The sequence below is a fragment of the Pleurodeles waltl genome, chromosome 1_1 (assembly GCF_031143425.1).
Source record: "Pleurodeles waltl isolate 20211129_DDA chromosome 1_1, aPleWal1.hap1.20221129, whole genome shotgun sequence".
Lineage (NCBI taxonomy): Eukaryota > Metazoa > Chordata > Amphibia > Caudata > Salamandridae > Pleurodeles > Pleurodeles waltl.
In genome coordinates this window covers 567,383,128-567,406,842 of record NC_090436.1, presented here as the reverse complement: position 1 = coordinate 567,406,842, position 23,715 = coordinate 567,383,128, and the positions used below count along the sequence as shown (strand labels likewise).

General features: G+C 45.8%; 1 protein-coding gene across 1 annotated transcript in view; it reads right to left on the bottom strand.

Moving 5' to 3' along the window:
* The window catches only part of PPIP5K2 (diphosphoinositol pentakisphosphate kinase 2), a 1,112,711-nt gene that overhangs the window by 128,759 nt on the left and 960,237 nt on the right, over positions 1 to 23,715 (bottom strand). The window contains exon 30 of the mRNA XM_069226183.1: positions 1,762 to 1,908. Coding sequence (XP_069082284.1) covers positions 1,762 to 1,908 — 147 coding nt within the window. The remainder of the gene's footprint in view (positions 1 to 1,761; positions 1,909 to 23,715) is intronic.

The window sequence follows — 23,715 nt, the reverse complement described above, 5'->3', positions numbered from 1 at the left end:
GCCATGTGTACCACTTCTGGCACAGAGCCTGCCACCACCACCTACTGGCGCACAGGGGTACTGTTCAAACATTTCTTGATCCAGTGTGACGCCTGGTGATTATTCTAAGGTAAAGAAACTGTGACTATAATTCGCTATAAGATACTGAGCTTATCTCAAAGAAAATTTGACCTTACACATCCATACACACACAATCTTTTTGATGGTAAGCTGGCAAAGCTTCCTTTGCTATTTTTTAACAGTTTAGTACGGCAACATTCAAAACAGTGTATTTCTTTGTCACGTGACCCTTCCAAAGCATTTCAATTTAGCCTATTACATTATACCATTCCATTGAGTAGCAATTGTTAGAAATGACAGATTCTAATAATTAACATAGAAACACTCAAGCCCCCATCACCACTGCCCTGACGGTGAAGCTGTTAGTGAACCAAGAGGAAAGTCACCTGTAATTTGCCCCATACATGGCTCAGAGAGCTGGAGAAACATTAGTCTTTTACTTTTGTACAGCGCACCTGTCAAAGTGACGTATTTTGAGGTGCTCTTGTGATGATGAAGGAAAAAGAAACACTGTGAAAAAATTAATTGCTTAGGTTCACACAATGTGGTCAAGAGAAAGCCGAGACTGATGCATGGGCTATTTTGGTTTCATACTGTACATGGTTATCTTTCTCACTTCTCTTTTAGATCAAACCTTAATGCTTTGTTATTAATTTTGTGAGGCACTAAATCAGTTCAAGGTGTTAAATCCATCAGGGCTAAGGATGTGTCACAAGGGTTTGTGGTAGTAGAGTTTGGGGAGGACAATATTTTAATGAAGAAGCTAAAATGAAATGCAGAGCAACCACTCTTGGACAATGAATTGAGACCATTTGCTCTACATAGCTAAACAACTTTATTCACTGTCATTCATTCTTGAATTAATGAATAAACCCACACCTCACCATTCAACCATTAATTCAGGCATGTAGCCCTGTCTCCAGTCTCCATCCAGCCTTTTACTAATTGGACAAGGTCTTATAACGAAACATTAATGGTAAAAGCACCACATGTGCATTATTTTTAAATTTTCGAGGGGGTGGTGGTCACAAACCTCCCTTGCAGTGTTAGGCTCAATTGCTGTGCTTACTATGTGCAGTATGGGTGCAGGTCTGACAAAGTTTGTCAGGGGTGCTTTTGGTTCCCTTCCTGACCCTGCACAGGCATGTGAGAGTATATGAAAGAGTACTCTTGTAGTACTAATTCCTACACTCAGAAATGCTTTTCTGAGTTGACCCATATGACAGACAAACTGATTTCGACTTATCTGAAGTGTGTTCCCTCATTGTATGTTTCTACTTGTCCTCTCTTTGTCTATGTATGGACAAAGTGTTGAAACTCACTATAACACACTGTGAAATCCTACAAGGTCTATTAGGCAATATATGCAGACCAATGAAAATTTAATAAAACTGACGATTCAAAAATTAAACTGCATAATGACTGCCCCTTGGTGCCATTTTTAACAGTGAATGCCAGCCCTGCCCGAAAAGCATTTATATTTCAGAAACATTCCATATGTTTTAGACAATAAAAAGAGAAGGTTTGCAACTAAAGAACAATCAAAGTAAGGCTACAGCAAATTACCATTATTATTTAATATGTTACCAGTATCCTAATGAGCATCCGAAAATATCCATGAATGTACAACAATCATCCTGAACAGCAGTCCGCTTTCTAAAGTCATATTGTTATTTTGAGAAAAAGTGAAACTTTTCTTACATGAAGCATCTGTTGGTGTCTCTGGCAGAGCGTCGCTCGAAGGCGAAGCAATGAAAGTGAGGAATTCATCCACTTGCTTCAGAGATAAAGAGTTGTGAAGAGTTTCTAGGGGACAGATGGAAGGCACCATGGAGTACAGCTCAAACCCTGGACAATAGAAGAAAATATTTCTTAGTACACTGACAACAGCTATCTGATTGAATATATTAAGTATGACTAATAAGCCAGAGCAGTGAAACAAAAACAAAGCCTAACAAAGCCACACATGTGCCAACATAACAGATAACAATACTTTTGAGCATACAATATAGTGATGTTTATTATCATAATTGAATGCACACGCAAAATATCTAATTACAATAAACAGAGTGAAGATAATATCCCTATCACTGCTTGCTTGTAATACCTTATTACGAGTAAGCAGTGAAGTCAACAGACTCACTGCTCAAATGTCCTACTGCTGGGTCATAGGCCTCCCCTCCTTCCCTCTTTGCAAGTTCAGTTGGAGGAGGGATGACTTGCACTCTGACATGGGCAAGCACACTGCCACTGACGGCACTGCCTCCGACTTCCCACCACCTCTCACTGCCTGTGCTGTGTGTCTGCTGCATAGGGGATACTGCTGGAAGGGTGACAGCAAACCGGTAGATGCGGTAACTGCATGCTCAAACTATTCTTTTGTGTTAGTAACGAGGGACCACAAGCATTTGCAATGCAGTGGATTCTGTGTTTGCTCAAGTTAGAGCCATTAGCGTTGTAAATTCCTAACTGGACTTTTCTTGCCACATAAAGTGAAAATGAAAAGTGAAACAGTTGACATTAGCAAGCCGATTCAAAGTGCCATGGCCGCCATGAGCATGAGTGCGCAGGTGAGAACCAAATTGAGGTCCACTGAGGCATAATGAAGGGTGAAGGGGAAAAGAACAAGTTATTCACCTTCAGTATCGAATTATCTGGTAGAGACATATTCTAGTTGCAAATCCCTTACCTTAGAATTTCCCCCTGGCATCAGTTTGGATCCGTAGATTTTTCTTCGAACAGTACCACCTGCGCACCATCAAGTGACATTGGTTGACTCCGTGTTTGTGGTTGGGTCGTAGTTGCCGAATGGGACGTCACGGGTCATATATAGGCACCACCCTGGTGTGCTGATGTCAGTTTCTTTTCATGACTACTCAAGCAATACCATCTCTGGAGGAGGGTCTGCAAATCTGCGAACCAAGATCATATTAGGAAGCCCTTCAGGATCAAACGGGCAAAGTATCTGTCCCCTCAGACCTGAGTGTCCAGGCAGTAGTGTTTGGTAAACATGTGCAAGGACGCCCACATTGCTGCCTGGCAGATGTCCAGGAATGGAACTCCGAATGCTTTCCAGTGGTAGCAGCTGTTTCTTTGGTAGAGTGAGTGCGCAAACCCTCTGGGGGTTGCTTTTTAGCCACTGCCTAGCACATTTTAATGCAGAGAACGACCCATCTAGAGATGGTTCTCTTGCACTGCCTGAACTTTCTTCACACCCACATAACCTATAAAGAACTGATCATCCACCTGGAACTCTTTGGTACGATCAAGATAGAAAGCCAACCCTCTTTTTGGGTCCAGTGACCTATCACCTCTTCCTTTGAAGGATGTGGGGGAATTTAAAAAAATAGGTGATGGACTGGCCTACATGAAAGGGCGTGACCACTTTAGGTAGAAAGGAACCCCTGATATTAATCACCACCTTGTCAGGATGGATGGAGCTGAATGGTGGCTTCGAAGAAATGGGTAAGACCCTTTAGAAATCTTCCAACAATGGGAGATTTAAACAAGGAGGTTGGTTAGGCAAACGGTCGAAGCCGATATGGCAGACAAATAACCAGAGGGTTCCAAGAACAGTGTCCTGCTGGGCCAGAGAAGTTCAGAAAGTGGGGCAGAGAGTGGGGTCAAAATACTTGTCTGTACACCATGCGCCACCTCTGGATGGAGATGCCATTCATGATCAACCTGACATTGATGGTTGAACTTGTCCGATTTGGCATTCAGAGAGCCCGCTAGATCTTGAACCACTAGGGATATGCCCTGATGTTCCAGCCACGTCCAGAGGCGCGGAGCCTCCTGACAAAGGGACAACGACCCCATCCCGTCCTGGTTGTTGCAGTGCTTCTTTGCAGTGGTATCGTCTGTGAACACCTGCACCACCACTATTGAAGGAATGCTTTCAATGCTAGCCTGATCGCTCTGAGCTCCCAAAAATTGACATGGAGTTTGGACTCCATCAGAAACCAGATGCCTATGATCTCTGACTCTCCCATGTGGCCGCCCCCCACAGGAGTGATGCATCTGTCACCACTGTCAGTTCTGGTTAGGGAAGGGAGCAGGATCTGCAGCTGACTCAATCACAGTTCAAAAGCCACCACTGCAGATCTTGCACAGCCCTCTCCAGGATCTGAACCATGTTGGAGAGATTTCCCTGTTGCTGCACCCACTGGAACTTCAGGTCCTACTGCAGAGACTGCATATGCCATCTGGCATATGACACCAGAAGGATGCAGGAGGCCATGAGGCCCAGCAGCCTCAGAGTCATGCTCACCGAAATCCAGGATAGAGGCTGAAACTACAGTATCAAAGTCTGAATATCCTGGACTCGCTGCGTGGGATGATAGGCCCAAAACTGCACTGTGTCTAGAACAGCTCAGATAAAAGGGAGCATCTGGGAAGGAGTCAGATGTGACTTTGACACGTTTATAGTGAACGCCAGCGAATGCAGGAGGTCCGCCGCAGACTGGAGGTGGGAGACGACAGCCTGGGGTAAGCATGCCTTTAACAGCCAACAGGAACCCCTAATCTCCGCAAGTGAGCTACGATCGCGTCACCTTGGTGAACACCCAAGGGGCAAAGGTAAAACCAAAGGGGAGCATGGTAAACTGAAAGTGTTTGTGGCCTACTACGAACCGCAAGTAATGTCTGTGAGCAATACAGGACAGGAATATGGAAACACGTTTCCAACAAGTCCAATACTACCATCCATTCTCCTTGGTATAGAGCAGACAATACCTGAGTCAAAGTGAGCATCTTGGATTTCTCCTTTTTGAGGAAGAGATTGATGGTTCGGAGGACTAAGATAGACTGAAGCCCCCTGTTCTAGAATAGAAACCACTGCCTACGTCTGATATCGGAACCCTTTCTATGGCTCCCTTGGCCAAGAGAGCTGTGACTTCCTCATAGAGCAACAAAAGATGATCCCCTGTCATTTGATTGTGTGTTAGAGGGATAGTGGGAGGGGACGATGGGGAGGGATTAGCTCACCGAATGATCTGTGAGATACACCTGTCCAATGTAATGTACTGCCAGTGACGGAGATGATGGCAGATTCTCCCATCAACTGGACACTCAAAATCTTTTAGGGTCAGATTATGAGGGCTACGAGGCAGCAGTTGCTGGGGGATTGGTGCTTGTGGCCTACCTCTGGCTACCTGAACCGCGGGCTCGGTATGCACTGCTCCTACACAAAACCTGGGAAACTTGTGCAGGACGGTGGCTGGTTCTGTATCCACGAAAGGGGTGAAAGGCAGACTGGGGGCATTTGGTCACTGAGAGGCCCAAGGACTTGGCCGTAGCCCGTGAGTCCTTAAAGCACACCAGCGCCGAGTCTGCCTTCTCTCCATAGAGACAAGCACTATCAAAGGGCATGTCCATAAAGTTTGCCTGGCTATCACCCAAAAAGCCAGATGTCCTCAGGCAGGCGTGACATTAAAGCGCCACAGTCGATAAAACCGCTCTGCCCAGCGAGTTGGTCGTATTCAAACCACACCTGATGGTGAACTTGGCTGCATCTCTCCCGTCTTGGACTGCTAGAGAGAGAATGGCCCAGGCCTCCTCGGAGACCTGTGGCTGCACTTGCGCAACCATATCCCACAGTGTGTGGAAGGAGCGGCCCAAAAAACATGCGGTGTTCACCAACTGCAATCTCAGGCTGGTGGAAGCAAACATTTTTTTGCCAAAGGTATCCAGCCTCTTGGATTTGCTGTCTGGGGGAGCGCAGGGAATGCGCCCTGTTAGGTGGAAGCCTGGGCCACCCAGCTTTCCGGGGTGAGGTACTAGATGAGGAAAGATGGGTCCCCTGGGGAGAGGGGTGATAGTCCTGTTCACAGGAGCCCCTGTACTGGGTTTGGACCAGGTTCCCAGCAGGACATCTGTAAGGGCTCTGTTAAAGCAGAGAAGGGGTTCAGAAGAGGAAGCTCCAAGCTGAAACACTTCCATCAAGATGTTAGTTTTGACTGCCACCAAGGGTAGTTCGAGGTCAAGGACCTCTGCTGCCCTCTTCAACACCATTGAATAAGATGCTCTCTCCTCCATAGCCACGGTAGGGTGAGGAAGCAAGCCAGTACCTGGAGAGGTATCTAGTCCACTGGCATCTCCCAGTTCCTCACACCAGTCCATGGACTCCTGTCCTTCCAGCTGGTATTCTGAAAGGTCCAATGACCCCCTCCCATTTTTCCCCATGCCTAGAACTTCAGAATAGGTCTCAGGTGGCAAGAGTCCTGTCGGCGCTGGAATTGGCGTTGATCGATGTTGTTCCGACTCAGAGTCATCTGGGATTAGAATAGGGATGGCACCGGCGGCACCAGGAGTATCAGCGTCAGGACCGGCTTCAGGCAAGGTCACGGTGGCACGACCGATGGTGGTCTGGATCTGAGATTGGATCCATAGGGGCCCATCGGGGTGGAGGTCGAAACAGCCAGTGCGGTTCCTGATGGGGCCCCCTGCAACCCTGCGGGGCCCAAAGGCACTCAAAAGTGGATGGCCCGCTCAAAAATGCGGTGCATGGCCTCGTAAAACTCTCTTACCTGAGCAGGGGGTCGCTCTGGCTCCCGGAAACACGGAGAGGAGTGAAGACAATGGCTCTGCAGAATCATGCCAGGTACGCTGATATTCCTTACTGATCGCGTCGCCTGATGGACGAGGAGAAGTCGAAGCACGCTTCAACTTCCTGTGTTTCTTGTGTCTCTTCCCAGAGTGTCCTGAGGACTTTGAATGGGATGAAGAGGTCTAGGTGCTCCTAAAGCTGTCCCACAACCTTCCCTCCGAGGAGTTGTGCGACTCAGTGTCGCCTGCCCGGCCCCTAGCAGCTTCAGGGAAGGCTCTCTCAAAGCCGTCAGTGCCATGGCCTGGCAGTTCTAGCACAACTTGGAGTCGTGCTCAAGGAACCATAAACAGACCAAATGGGTTTCTGTTACCAACATGGCACAGTGGCAGGCGCCACACAGCTTAAACCCTGTCCTATGCAAAAATATCCTAAACACACCGGAAAAAAGGTGAAGACGCCATGCGGAACCAAACAAAGCCACCTACCGGCACGCAGGGGGTAGTGTTCATTAAAAATCTTTCGGATCCAGTCTGGAGCTGGGGGAATACTAAGGTAAGTAATCTACAGCTAGATGTCTCTATTAGATTTTCTGATACATAGTGATAAAATCATAAAGGGTGCAACCGATGGAAAGAAGACAAAAACATAATATTCCTTATGAGGTAGCAAATGCATTCAGTGAAAAATAAACTTATTCAAGAATGTAAAATACTGAGAAAAGGTTACAAAAATGCTATTAATATTGTATTCTTGAATGTTGGGTAGCAATCAAGAGCAGCAATTGATGCAGAAAGCTATATTGGATTCGAAAAGGGACACCAGACACAAGAGGTTATGTGATCTATTGATCCATTGGTTATTTAGAGAGCTAGAAATGTTCAGGGGAGTCCTAAGGGCAAGGTGGACTTACACATATTTCGGTTGAAGGGGCACATTTTTAAAATAATGAAACAATGCGTGTGCATGAATCTGCAAACAGAGAGAAGTTGAAGTGGGCGATCTTGAAGTAATTTTGCAAGAGCAGCAATTTTTAGTATACAGCATGACAGAAAAAACACAACGTCTTTACCAACATATGTAAAGTACGTACTAAGAGGATAATGGAGAAAAACATGCTGCATTTTGGAGGTGCTGTAGGGCTGGCATCAGACGTGCTGGAAGGAATAAATTGGCACTACTGGCAAAAGAGTTGAGACAAAAAAAGCAATTTCATTGTTTGGACTCAAAGCAGATAGTTAAGGAGAGGACAAAGTGACTTAATGGAGTCTAGATTAAAAAAAAAAAAAAAAAGAATTTGGAGTTCCTGAAATAAACTGTCATCTAGGTCACATCTGTAGAGATCATATAGAAGTAGTCGTGTCCACTTAAATCTTCAACTTGGTTCAGACTCATTTAAAAAAAGTTTGTGATTTTTAAAGTGGTAATCCACTAATGGTGAGACTCTTGAATAAGTTTCTGCATTTTACACAATGCCTGATTTCCATAATTCTACCAAAAGGCTAACTGGTCATAGCAGAAAAACTATCAACTACTGTATTTACATGGCAAACCTCATTAACTGAAGACTTTAGCACAGTAAGCACCAAGCCCCCTTTCATCTTTGTCCCTGAATGACTCAAACAGGCTTGTTGTTCCCAAATGAAGGTAAAACGACTATACTCAGGGTGGCACAGCTGGGCACCAGACATGGCAGATGTGCCATCCCAAAACATGCATGGAGGTGTTTGACTAACAAATTTGTACTCTGGGTAACTCCAGTCTACATAAAAGATTTCTAGAACAAAAACTTTGGACAATGTGGAAAATTCACAGACCTGTGATTCGAGTCTGCATCATACTGCCAGCCAAATGATGATGTGGAAGCAAGGACACAATGCAGGTCTCAGTGTGAAGTCATCGGGTGACCAGAATCTTACAGCACAATCAGCTGAGAGCGCGACCCTCCCCATCCTCCTCGAAACCCACCAGTCCCCAATGTGCTTGGTACAAAATGATGGGCTAATTCTGTAACCTTCATATTAAAAGGGAAGGAGAATTAGATGACACCCCAAGGTGAGATCTTCAAGGCACAGCGGTAGAAAAACACCACCACAGAGAATTTACTGCAGGAGGCATGTTTGATTGGAGCGCAAGATGAACGGTGGTGGCCACCTGAGGGACTACACCAGAGAGATGATTTTGATACAACTGAAAGTTATTGGCATTGGAGACTCTGGGGGACACTGCAGAAGTCAGAATAGCACTTGATGGATCACTAGCGGCATCAAGTCTCAACATGCTGATTTAGGCAGCCCTAGATAAGTTGGCCACGTTGGAGGTTTCAATGTTGGTCCATTGGGGGTAGGCACATTTAGATCAGAGAATGACTGCTGGATCAGGCGTCTTGGGAGTGTATGGGCTTGTGCTGCCTGAAGATGAGTCGGGGATCCCTGATGGGTTGGCACATGACGCTTTGCTTATTCTCATAGTTTCTGTTCCACAAACATTTATGCCTAAGCTATGGTAGAGAGTGGAGGGGGCGGTTGGATTTGGGGGTGTTATGACATGCAACTGTTATGCTTGTTCCAGTTAGTATTGTATGCTGATATGTTAACAAATGCAATAAAAGATTGTGATGGGTACACAATCAGGACCCGTGGTCACAGTAACTATTCATTCCTGTAATAATGTCAACAATTTCTTTAATAGTCATCTGTTAACCTCTAGACAAAGAAGATATATGATAGGCTTTACAATATTCTCAGATCCAGTACATCGACCTACCACAAAATAGTAAGGTAAATATATATTTACTAATATAAACTCCACTGATACTTACTCTTGAAGTGTATGTGGAATTAAGAGCAGTAATTACTTACAATGGAGTGGTAGGTGGGTGGAGAGGATGGAATAATACTGCCATACAGCAGATCACATGCGAGATTGCCACCTGCTGCCAAACTTTACTCTGGGGAACATAAATATCACTGAATAAACCCTAAGAATTACCAAACAAACATTCAAATTCAGAGAGTAATTCAAAGTGGAACACTTTAGCTAAACTGACAATAAGGTAATGATGATTAGTATTCCTAATCCACCTGAAATTTACCAGTGGAGGTAGCTCTGCAACCTTAACTGCAGCATTGCTTATAAATTCATATTTACAAATATCTCTGCTGACATCACAAATCAACTGCCTCAGTCACGGACTACTTACGGCATAGAAAGGTGTACAAGTGTGTGTGTGTTCAAGGACTTGCCTACATATTATTCATGAGAGGACATATTATGTAACTAGCATTCCCTTACCCCGCATACTGGTACATGGACTGGACTGCATGAATTTTCATCATGGAGCTAAATCCCATACCCTACACCAGAGCTGTGAAAGTCCCAAAGCGTAAGAGACATGCCCATTTGGCCTTATTCCCTACAACAGTTTTAGGGCAGAGTAGGCAGGCTATAGTTAAAGTTCATGCCTAGATCCTGAGTGGGTTCCACATTTTCCCCAATGATGTCAAATACTGGATTGTTTTTCATTTTGGTGTCTTTTTAAGATATAAAAACACATGCAACACCATGTTTTCTATTATATTCTAGGTAAACACCTTCTTAGCTTCTTGTGTTCAAGACTATTTCTATATTTTCAAATGGATTGCAAATACCTACTGTTTAACTTCTGAAAAAAATCCTCATTCAATAAGAAGTAAAAAAGGTCAAATTCTGTCACTGTATTGTATTTACACATAATAAACACATGAGATCTAGACAAAATAATTTTGGGTTTTCTCTTCTTATCACCAAACAAACAAAATATATCATTTGAAGAAATACATGATTTGCCAACCAACCTCTTAGTGGTTTGAGTTTTCAGCAGTGAAAAAATCCATGTGTGGAAAGAGAATTGTAGAGTAATTTGTTAAAACATTCCTGAATCCCTCTCTTACCCAAAATGAGTAGTCAATATCCAGAAGCTCCTACCCTCAGTGTTTATTCCCATGACAGACTCAACTAGGCCCCACTGAAACATTTTCAGGTGCCAGAGTAAATGGTTGTGTGACTTGATGCTCTAAACAACCCAGTGGTTACTTGTACCACTTACAATGGGTGGACCTCCTCATGGCAATTTCTTAAATTATTGACAGCTTTCGCCACATCTGATAAAGTTCTAAGTTCCTTAAGAATCACTTAAGTGATATTATTTTTAATTCTTGATGAGGTTTTGATTAAATGCACAACTGAGGAGTAAATAACAACATAGGAAGTGAACTGACTAAAGCATCACCTATAGTTGAAACATTGGGATTATATCCTGAACATCTTTCACTCCCTCCAAAGGGGCAAACCCCTTCAGCAATGGTGTCTTCAACACCGCACTGATTAGCCACAAGAAGGTAGCATCAATTAATTTTTTTTTTTTTTTTTTAAACCCTGGAGTCAAAGAACAGGTTGCACTCTCACTTAAGGGGCTCCTCCCCACTATCTGTTGATGCCTTCATTGGTTCAGCCTGAAGGCATTGGTAAACATGAATCTGGCGCCTATGGATATGCGCAGCCACCGATTATGTGAATACCATCAGTGCTGAGGTCAACCTGAAAGACAGCACTATAAATTACTATTGTTCATCCCTAGCAATCAAGTAAAGATACCATATTTAAAGCTGTAATATTTTAACATGAAAATCCATGTTTGCTTGTGAGACAGCCACATGACTCCAAGGATCTCATCTAGCCTGACTGAAAAATACAAGTATTAAAGTGAAATAATTTACAATGCAGAAATATAACAGAAAACGTGTTTCCAGCCACTAACTTTTTCAGTAACAAGCTTAAACATTAGCACATACATGTGGCAACCAAAATATGTAGCTTCATGTATTCAGCTAACTTTAAAAAATTGCTGCTTTTGAGAATTGGGAAAGTTGTTGAATAGGTTTAGATTATAAATGCTGGACAGTGTTTAATTGTTCCAAGTGAAAGCACATGAAGAAGCTCTACCCCTGAATTACTCGTAATGAAATTAAATTAGCAAGCCTAAGGGGGAATTTGCATAAACATTCATAACCACTAGGAATCTGTTTGAGAAAACTAAACATATAAAGGAAATATGAACAACGCTATTTTGACGTAAACTGGGGTCTGTAGAGACTGGAACAACAATTTAGTGGGAAATTACATAGACATTAAGATAGACACAGCACATGCGAGGTGGTTAATGATTTACTGTATTTAATACCGAAAAAAAAATTAGAACTCGGATGCTATACTTCAGACTGAGAATCGGTTGTCTTGTATTAGACCGAGATCTTGGAAGTTGAAAAGTGACTAATATTTTCAACACTCTGGATTTTCTAGAAAGTTACACATGGTAATGACAAACATTTTGCTCCCATCAATATTTCATACACAAGGCTTAGCAGATGGCTTGCTATTACTGATTATTATCCAACCCTACTGAAACCGATGAGAATGCCCGTTTGGCTGGGACGCTCATACGCTTGCCTGACAACACAACCAGAAGATGGGGGGAAATTCCAAAAATATCCCAGATTTTCCACCTTGGGGCCTCCCCTCGTGTAACAAGGAATTAATGAACTTTCACTTTTCAGCTAGACAGAGGGCTGGGATTTCTTAAGACACACCACAAGGGAGATCATTACCAGGTTTGAGGCTATATGAACAGAACAGTGAGAGATTAAGAGGTTTTTTCTGCCTTGTGTGATCATCTCTGCTTCCACGTTCCACTAAGAAAAGCTTTTGGGACAATTTGTTTTTTCACACTCAAGGATTCTTGGCCATCCTTAGACGAGAGAAAGACACTGGTTCCTATCCTGAGTTTCCCCAGGGATCCTATGTGTGAAAAGGCTGCCCTTGGCTTCCGATATCTATTCCTAAAAGGGCTCAAAAGTTCGAAAAAGAGAAGACATTCTGACCATGATCCTTGCATTTAAGAGAGAACTAAATATGACGAAAAGATTCCACCACAAATGCATAGCGAATTCCCATACTGTTTGCATTTACTCTCAAAAGCTAAAGCAAGGGGTTTTCCTTAAAAAAGGCAGCCAGAGAGGGGGGTTACTGGGTTAATTTCAACAAGTGGGATATGGGAATAACTAACACGGAAGCATAATAAAAGCACAGTTTCATTGGTAAACTGCAGATTTGGTCAATTATGGATTTCTTAATTTGATTAAAATAGCACTCTTGTGTGAGAGTGGGGCACCACCCGGTCTTTTTGGGGCAGGGGTCACAAATATAAGTGTTATGATAAACTGCATACTCTCTGCTTTCCCTCACAACATTTTAGCATGGTAAACCTACAGAACTTTTAGGGAAGAAAAGGGCCCAGTGCAGACTGGTACTCGTAGATTGTCTCAAAAGCACCAAAATCTATGTTATGTCTGTAGGAAGCTGGCCTGGTGAGTGGTGGGTACCTGAGGTACACACACCTTATACCAGGTCCAGGTATCCCTTATTAGTGTAGTGTAGGCAGTGTCTAGAAGCCAGGCTCTCTAGAGATAGCTGTGGATGAGCAGCCAAGGATTATCCAGGAGACATGAAAAGCTCATGCAATACCACTGTAGTCACACAGCACTCACACACATGATAGAAAACACTCAGTGCAGTCGACATCCCACGTTGGATGGATTATTGCAGTCAGTCAGTGGTGTGCAAAAGCCACCAACAAGCCTTAGCAAAGGCAGAAGTCGTGGTGAATCAAAAGTGGAGCTGCCGGGTACCACCAAGGTCCAGGAGGACTTAACCCACGGGGGGAGTCCTAAGGGGACCCTCGGCAAGGCAGAGAGTCCAAAGAAGAAGAGGCAACCCCCACAGTAGACCCACTGGACGAGGAACAATCAGTCACAGAAGAGCCCATGCAGCACAACTAGAGAAGGTTCCAGGAAGGAGTGCTGGGTCTACATGGAGCCTGAAGATCCCTTGGAGGATATGCAAACAAGCCTTGGTAGCTGCAACAGACGTGGTGCACAGGGGCACTGTCCTGTGTGGGAAGGCAAGGGCTTACTTCCACCAAAGTTGGACAGCTGGCAGACAGGACCAGAAGGACTACTCCAGGCCACCACCCATGATGCAGGATCCACGCAGCTCAGGATGAGAGGAGATCCACACAGCCGGTCATTGTTGCAGTTGGTGCATGCGGATGCAGAGGAGTGACTCCTTTCTGCTCATGCAGGCTTAAGACTTGCCACCCTCAGAGGATGTACAGCAGGGTAAATGTTGCAGAAGCTGGAAGGAGCCGTGGAAACAATGTTGCAAGCAGAGTCTTTGTCGTGGATGCAGATTCTCGGTTCCTGGAGGGTCCAATCGCGGTTCCAGTGGCTAGAAGTCAAAGTCGAGGTTGCAGAGGAGTCCTGCTGGAATCTTGCAAGCAGAATCTGAGGACCCGCCCAAGAGAGAGACCCTAACTAGCACTGAAAGGAGGATTGGTCACGTAGCCAGGTGGCCACCTATCAGGAGAGGGCTCTGATGCCACCTGCCTGACCTGGCCACTCAGATGCTCCCAGAGGTCCCTGACAACCTTGGATTGAAGATGGCAGAACCCAGGGACCATCTAGTGGAGCTCTGAGCACCACCCCTGGGGTGGTGAAGGACAGGGGAGTGGTCACTCCCCTATCTATTGTCCAGTTTCACGTCAGAGCAGGGACTGGAGATCCCTGAACTGGTGTAGACTGGTTTATGTACAGCAGCACCAAATGTGCCCTTCAAAGCATAGCAGTGGCCTGGGGAGGCTACCCCTCCCAAGGTATGTAACACCTATTTCCAAAGGGAGAGGGTGTCCCTGTACCTCCCTCCACCCCCAACCAAAGGAGATCCTTTGTTCTGCCTTCCTGGGCTTGAGCTGTTCAAGCAGCAGGAGGGTAGAAGCCTGTTTGTGGGGTGGCAGCAGCTTGGGCTGCCCGGAAAACCCCAGAAGGCTGTTAGCGGCAATGTTGGGCGTCCTCTAAGGAGCTCCCAGATTGCATGGAATCATACTTCCAATACTGGCAGCAGTATTGGGGTATGATTCTGCACATGTTTGATACCAAACATGCTTAGGTTCAGAGTTACCATTATGTAGCTGGACATAGGTCGTGACCTATGTCCAGTACACGCAAAAAGTGGGGTCCCCGCACTCACGAGTCCATGAAAATGGGACTAGAGTTCGTGGGGGCACCTCTGCTAGTGGAGTGGTGCCCTCAAATACAGGTACTTGCACCCTGCCCTCTGGGATAGGAGGGCCTTCCATAGGGGTGACTTACAGTGACCTGATGCAGTGCAGTGACCTGTAGTGAAAAGTGTGCATTCACCCTTTCACGCAGGCTGCAATGGCAGGCCTGCAGATACACTTTGCATGGGCTCCCATGGGTGGCATAATACATGCTTCAGCCCATGGGGATCCCCTGGTACCCCAATGCCCTGGGTACCATATACTAGTGACTTACATTGGGGCACCGGTATGCCAAATGTGAGGTGTAAGTAACCAAGTTACCAAGTTTGAAGGGAGAGAGCATAATCACATGGGGTCCTGGTTAGCAGGAAATCACTGAAGACAGTCAAACACACTGACAACAGACAGAAAATGGGGTATCCATGCCAAGAAAGAGGGTACTTTCCTACAATGTCCCATTTTTTGGACAGATTTATAACTAATTATTGTACCAGGTGAATTATACTTTTTTGGATATTTCATTTCACTGGGTGCAGTATATAGCAGATGGAGAACAGAGTGTTCTGTATGCTCTTAACACTCCTATAGTAAAAGTATTAGGTACGTTCTGGAATCTATTTTAATAGAATATGTTTTTATTAAACATTCAGTACATCAGTAACACTGTGCCACTGACAACCTCAAACATACAAGCCCTCGTCCCTAAGATATCACATTACAGCAGTAGTTCCATTCATTATGGCAATGATTGCAGAATATTACATCAGAGATAAATGTTTTGTACCCTTCTCCCCATATTATATACCTCTGCCAATGCTAAACGGTTCATTTCAAATCCGCAGTTTCTTGCCTGTGTGTCAGGGGCTTGACAACTTTCTCTATCTTTGTAAGGACCCCCCTCCATGTTTGCGAGTCTTCCTCAGCATGTTTATCCCTTCTAACCTGACGGAGCTGCAGTTTTTCTGCCACAGACCATTCCTTTACATCCTTGAGTCCAACCCTGTTCCCTGGGTCCCATTGTGCTCATCCAGGAAATGGTAGGCAGCTGTTTTGCTAGCAGAAGAGACAGTTGTACACATTTCCATTCCATTTTCTTACCATTTTGTCTTCTAAAAGCACCTAAGAGACATGTCACTGGATTCATGTCCACCATCACCCCTTCGATATACTGCAAACTCCAGACTACAAAGTCTCTGTAATAATTCACAAAGGGACAATACCAGGCTGTGGGAAGTTGCCTCTGTATATACTATTTCAAAGTAAGAAATAGTGTGCACAGAGTCCATGGGTTCCCCTTAGAGGTAAGATAGTGGCAAAAGTAGATAATTATAATGCTCTATTTTGTGGTAGTGTGGTCGAGCAGTATACTTATCAGAGAGTAGTGTTAAGCATTTGTTGTACACACACAGGCAATAAACAAGGAACACAGACTCAAAGATTTACTCCACGTCAATAGGTTTTTATATTGAAAAATATATTTTCTTCGTTTATTTTAAGAACCACAGGTTCAAGATTTACATCAAACACTTTAAATGTAAGGTACTTCACTTAGATACTTTAGGAACTTTGAATGAAAACAATATCATGTACAGTCTTTGTAAAAATGGCAATAAGCTAACTTCAAAGTGGACACAGTGCAAAAATCAACAGTTTCTGGGGGAGGTAAGTAAAGGTTAGATTAGGAGGTAAGTAAAACACTTACAAGTCTCTGTTCTGGGGCATAGGCAGCCCACTGTTGGGGGTTCAATGCAACCCCAAAGTTACCACACCAGCAGCTCAAGGCCGGTCAGGTGCAGAGGTCAAAGAGGTGCCCAAAACACATAGGCGCCTATAGAGAACAGGGGGTGATCCGGTTCCAGTCTGCCAGCAGGTAAGTACCTGTATCCTCGGGGGTCAGACCAGGGGGGTTTTGTAGAGCACTGGGGGGGGGGACACAAGTGGGCACACAAAACACACCCTCAGCAGCACAGGGGCGGCCGGGTGCAGTGTGCAAAGCAGGCGTCGGGTTTCAGGTAGGAAACAATGGAGGGACCTGGGGGTCACTCTAGCGGTGCAGGCAGGCACGGGGGGAGCTTCTCTGGACAGCCACCACCTGGGCAAGGTAGAGGGTCACCTGGGGGTCACTCCTGCATTGAAGTTCGGTTCCTTCAGGTCCTGGGTGCAGTGGTGGCTCCAGGCGTTGGGTCCCTTGTTACAGACAGTCGCGGTCAGGGGAAGCCTCTGGATTCTCTCTGCAGGCGTCACTGTGGGGGCTCAGGGAGGTAATCTCTGGACACACACGAGCTCGCAGTCGCCGGGGAGTCCTCCCTGAGGTGTTTGTTCTCTGGATCTCGAGCCGGGGCGTCGGGTGCAGAGTGTGAAGTCTCACGCTTCCGGCGGGACACGTGCAGTCTTTGAAAGTTGCTTCTTTGTTGCAAGGAAGTAGCTGGTTTTGAACAGGACCACTGTTAACTGGAGTTTCTTGGTCCTTTAGTCCAGTGCAGTCCTCTGAGGCTTCAGAGGTCACTGGTCCCTGTCGGATGCTTCGCTGGAGCAGGTTTTTCAAATTGGAGACAGGCCGGTAGGGCTGGGGCCAAAGCAGTTGTCGTCTTCCTCCTTCTCTGCAGGCTTGTAGGTCAGCAGTCCTTCTTGTTTCTTCAGGTTGCAGGAATCGGATTTCCTGGGAAGCCCCTAAATACTGAATTTAAGGGTGTGTTTTGGTCAGGGAGGGCAGTAGCCAATGGCTACGGTCCTTGAGGGTGGTTACACCCTCTTTGTGCCTCCTCCCTGTGGGGAGGAGGGGCACATCCCTAATCCTATTGAGGGAATCCTCCAAACTCAAGATGGAGGATTTTTAAAGGCAGAGGTCACCTCAGCTCAGGACACCTTAGGGGCTGTCCTGACTGGTGGGTGACTCCTCCTTGTTTTTCTCATTATCTCCTCTAGCCTTGCTGCCAAAAGTGGGGGCAGTGGCCGGAGAGGCGGGCATCTCCACTAGCTGGGATGCCCTGGGGTGCTGTAACAAAAGGGGTGAGCCTTTGAGGCTCACCGCCAGGTGTTACAGTTCCTGCAGGGGGAGGTGAGAAGCATCTCCACCCAGTACAGGCTTTGTTCCTGACCACAGAGTGACAAAGGTGCTCCCCCCATGTGGCCAGCAACATGTCTGGTGTGTGGCAGGCTGGCAGAAACTGGTCAGCCTACACTAGAAGTCGGGTAGGTATTCAGGGGGCATCTCTAAGATGCCCTCTGGGTGTATGTTACAATAAATTGCACACTGGCATCAGTGTGCATTTATTGTGCTGAGAAGTTTGATACCAAACTTCCCAGTTTTCAGTGTAGCCATTATGAAACTGTGGAGTTCGTGTTTGACAAACTGCCAGACCATATACTCTTATGGCTACCCTGCACTTACAATGTCTAAGGTTTTGCTTAGACACTGTAGGGGCATAGTGCTCATGCACATATGCCCTCATCTGTGGTATAGTGCACCCTGCCTTAGGGCTGTAAGGCCTGCTAGAGGGGTGACTTACCTATGCCACAGGCAGTGTGAGGTTGGCATGGAACTCTGAGGGGAGTGCCATGTCGACTTAGTCATTTTCTCCCCACCAGCACACACAAGCTGAGAGGCAGTGTGCATGGGCTGTGGGGGGTCCCCAGGGTGGCATACGACATGCTGCAGCCCTTAGAGACCTTCCCTGGCATCAGGGCCTTTGGTATCAGGGGTACCAGTTACAAGGGACTTACCTGAGTGCCAGGGTTGTGCCAATTGTGGAGACAAAGGTACGGTTTAGGTAAAGAACACTGGTGCTGGGGCCTGGTTAGCAGGGTCCCAGCACACTTTCAAATCATAACTTAGCATCAGCAAAGGCAAAAAGTTAGGGGGTAACCATGCCAAGGAGGCATTTCCTTACACAGGCTAAGTGAAGGAAGGTTGCGGGTCTGCTTTGACATCAGTGGCATCTATCTGTTTTGGCAGGGTCTATTCTATGTAGTAGAACAAGAGTGTCATTTGTGTGGTGTATATAATTAAAATGTATCAGTCTAAATTGAGCATTACACGACCCCAGCCTGCCCAAAGCACAGACCCCCTTACATTGGGAATCATCCTGAGGGGTAGCCAGTTCTTCTTCCCAAGCTGCACGTGCCCTAAATGCTCTCCTAGGTGTATTTGCAAGCATGGTTTTATATATGTGGAAAACTAAGTGTTTACCTCCCCCATATTTCAGGAGTCCCCTAAACAGTGTCAATGAGGATGGGACCTCTGGGTATGTGGCCCACATCTTGTATATTATATTAACAATACGTGCATATATTCGGAAGTGGTCCTGACCCAATGCAAAGGTTCTTGTGCTGCTTTAAATGTTATAAGTGCTCATTAGGATAAAGATCTTCCAGTGCCAGACAGCCCCCATCTCTCCCAGCACTGACGTCCACCGCAGTGGTCAACCAGTAAAATGCTGGAAGGTCCCAGAAAGCAAACTCCTGTGCAAATGGGGCACGCCTCAAAACTACCTTCACTGCTCGTTCCCAGAATGATGCTGTGTGGTATGTTTGGTACTGTGGAATCCCCCCTTCCACCTGCATGAAACAGCTGTGGTAACGTATCCTCATGGGAATCGTCCCTAAGCACAGCCTTCTCCCAGTTGCCCCCCTCCACCAGCCAGTTTGCTACGTGTTGCAACTGTGATGCGATGCTAGATAGTAGAACTCCAGATTAGGCAACGCCAGACCCCTTCTTCTAAAAGGTCACTCTACTACGGTCTCCCGCCCACACTGATGTTATTAATAAGGAGGGTAAATGCCTAAAGACTGAACCAGGAAGCGTGTCGAGATAATCCTGCAGGGTATATAGGCATTTTGGTAAGAATATAATTTTTGCCACCGCCACACGCCTAAAAGCGGGACGGTGTTCCAAAACTGCACTGACTTGGATAGACCCAGTATTACGCGCTCAACATTATGTTGGTTTCTCTGCCAGACCATGTGGACCAGTATTACTCCTAAATATCAGAAGCGGTCAGTTTTCCATCTCAACTGCATATCCAGTAATGTACTGGGGGGCTGTGTCGCTAGATGGCCTAGTGGGAATATCAGCAATTTGTTCATGTTGATGCTAAACCTGAGAGGTCTGCAAAAGTTTCTAACTGTTCTATCAGCACTGGTACTGATCTTCCCCGAGTGTCATCCGGTAAAAGAGTGTCATCCACGTAGAGAAAGATCAGATGGTTCACCCCTCTCACCCAGATGCCCGACCTCTCCAAATCTCGGCAAAGCCTCAGAGCAAGTAGCTCCGAAGCCATCGCAAATACCAGGGGCGACAATGGACACTCCTGGCGTGTTCCCCTTCCTAGCTTAAGCAGATCTGAGCACAGACCAGCCAACCTGAGCCAGGCCATTGGTTCCATGTAAAGAAATTGGACTAAATTTCTGAATTGTGGACCAAGCCCCATTACCCCAAGTACTGAAAGGAGGTACCTCCAGTTCACTGTATCAACCACCTTGGCAATGTCTATGGATACCAAGACTAATTCTTCCTCCCAATCCTCGACTGTGTGGAGCACATGCATCAATCTGTGAATGTTCATGGTTGTATACTGTCCGGGTATGTTTTGCTACACTGCGCACTGAGATGAAATACACACACTGAAAAGAATCTCTGGTATGCAACTCTTAGTCTAGAAAATACATTTATTAAACCAATCTGCAAGGCTCATAAAGGAAGGTCAGTACAACTGAAAGTGCATGTTTAAAAATGTGTGCAATAATGAAATGAAAACATGTACCAGGAATTTTCAAACTATAAACAGCAAATATATATGCAAGGACACATATATATATATATATATATATATATATATATATATTCATACACAATGCAAAGAAGATAACAGGAATTAAAAATTAATCACTTTGGTGCACAGTTGACAAGTTTGCGTCATCTTTCTCCAGCCAGCAACAAGTCGTTGACCCCCAGATCGACTGTGAAGAGAAAGAGATATACCCTCACGGGAGGGATAACAGGTATCAGGGTCCCGACCCTGCCAGAGGTCTGAATCACAGATTTCTAGAAAACCGCTCCTGCTCCGCAAGTTGTTAAAAAATGCTGTCTACTTCAGGTCAGTTTTGAAAGGAACACGTTGGAACTGGCTAGGTTCACAAGGTGTTCTCTCAAAACCAAACCGTTCCCTGCAGTACCATAAACATCATACTAGCACATCCTTTTCAGACTAACTCCCCCATGTTATGCCTTAGCCCTTGATAAGAAAGAACACGCAGACACAGAGTAAAAACATGTTGCATAGCATATTGTGCATGGAAAAATACTTGCAGTTTTAACATGGCAGTGAAGCTAAAGCTAGGTTAAATACAAAATGGAGTCTGTAGCTGATGACCACTAATGTGACAGTGGACAGCCAAGCTAAGTGCAACGTGGAGTCAGTGGTCAAAACACAAATATCATTACAGGGTATAAACCCACATTGGTCCGGATGGACCAATCTATTTTCGGACCTAACCGCATTGCAAGAACTTTACACAGGATCTTCGTGTCCAAACTGATCATAGTAATAGAGCAAAAGGAGACTGGATCAGATGCCACAGCACCAGGTTTCAGGATCATTGTTATGATACCTTCACGCATTGAAAATGGGAGTATTTTTGTAGCCAGTGCTTCTGTATACACCTTGAGTAACCAAGGGGCCAGCACGTCGCCAAAAGTCTGATAGAATTCAACAGTGAAGCTATCACTACTGGTGCTCCTCCCTGGTGGAAGAGATTTGATTGTAGCTTTAACTTCCACTAAGGTAAGGTCAGAGTCCAGTGCCTGTTCTGGGACCCTACCAATCTGTGGGACTTGTATCCCGGTTAAATATTCCATCAGTTGTTCGTGTTGTGGGTCACTCGGGCTGGTATAGATCTGCTCCAGGTGATCTCGAAACACCCCCACTAAGTCCCTCTTTGTTCTGGCCTCCCCGCCTCGGGGGTTTGTAAGGTTGAGTACTGGCGTACGGGCAGTTCTTGGTGAAGAAGCCATGCCAGGATGCCTTCCAGACCTACCTCCCTCATAATGTAGCGATTGTCGAAAATTTTTCAATGTGTAATGTTTTAGTCTGTCTCTGGTATCCTTCAACTGTCTGAACAGCTCCATTTTGTCTCCCTGTCTACGTTCCCCACCCACTGGCCCCATCTGACAAGCTACCAAAGTTTCTTCCTTATGGCGTAGTTCGGCCTGCAATGTATGTCGCACTCCACATGTGAGACCAACACATCTACACCGAACAACCACATTCAGAGGTTCCCATTCGTCGCACGACTCTGTGTGGTCGTTCAATTCTGTTCCATGTATTCCATTCGTGAGACCGCTATCGTTTCCCTGCCCAACTGGTCCTGGGGTATCTTTGCGGGGAATCTCTATGCATATGAGGATCTGGGGTTACCCCCCCCACTGAAACAGACATGTAACTGGGAATGATCAGACAAATATCATATGAGGTGTACTACATCTAGTTTCTTGGGACCCGTATGCTGGGTTACCAGTATGAAATCCAGCCTGCTGAATGTTCCATGTGTGGGTGTCCCTCAATGCATCACCAAACCCCATCAGAGCCATGGCCTCTACCAACCTTGTGATCATTCTAGCTTTAGTACCCTGTCTTGGGGGGGGGAGGGTAGAGGGGGGGACGACGATCCAATGCTCCATCCACCACGCAATTGAAAGCACCCCCCCAAAAAGTATCAATTCCCATGGCAGAAGACAGCTTAGGATAGAAGGATTTGTCATCATTGTCCAGGTAGTAGGACTTGATTACCTCCATTTCCAGGCCTTCTAGTGTACTTTGAATCAGGATTTGTCTGCCTTCTACATCTGCCTCCATGCATGTCAACGCGAATGGGGACCCCCGGGGCTATTCATACCTGTACTCAGCTAGTGAATGAGGAAAAAGTGGCATAGTGTGTTTGCCATCTCCATTTTTTAGCAAGCTTCTTTGCTTCAGGCTTAGTTAAATGGGTCTCCTGTGGACAAGCTATATCAACCCCCTGACATTTGAGTAGTGATAACGCACTATATCATTTAATGCTGTTACCAAGCCCTCTCACATTCCAGGAGAGAAGTTTATATGTACTATGAACAACCATTGTGTTGTGTGTTCTGAGGTCTCAATAAGCAGGAATACTCGCAGGCTTAGACGGCTATAACCTCCTCTTCTTAACAAACTATAACCTTTGTTCATATAAGATACAAAAAACAAGTTTCTCTTACTCCTCCCACCCACGGACAATCATAGTATTAACACGTAACTATCAGAGCCCACCCACTGTTGTGTCAGGACACCCACAACAGCCCAGCCGGTCCAACTAGGACCTGCTACCCGTAACTATAGGCCTCCCCCAGCCAGTTACACAAAATACCATCCCCAACTTTATAAAAGAAAAAATATATTTATATATTTATACTGCAGGAACGTCCGTTACTCACTATGAATCAATCAGGATTTTGATGGTCTTAATGGCATGTGCAACCTGCCACTATCCCCACCACAATTCTGCCCAACCATAAGGAATACAATGATCAAATATTTTCATGAAGTACCAGGTTCTAGCAAAGATGACTCCCAAATGGTCATACAGGACGGCACCTAACCTTGGGCTACAGAACAGTCGCCTCAACCCTTCCCAGGTCCACCCTCAAGGGCTGTGTCGGAATTATCTCCAATGTGGGGCACGGGGCCCAAGACATAGGGCCTCATTCTGACCCTGGCGGACGGCGGAGGCCGTCCGCCAGGGTACCGCCGCTGAATGACCGCACCGCGGTCAAAAGACCGCGGCGGCCATTCAGACATTTCCTCTGGGCCGGCGGGCGCTCTCCAAAAGAGCGCCCGCCGGCCCAGAGGAAAGGCCCCTGCAACGAGGACGCCGGCTCAGAATTGAGCCGGCGTAGTTGCAGGGGTGCGACGGGTGCAGTTGCACCCGCCGCGTATTT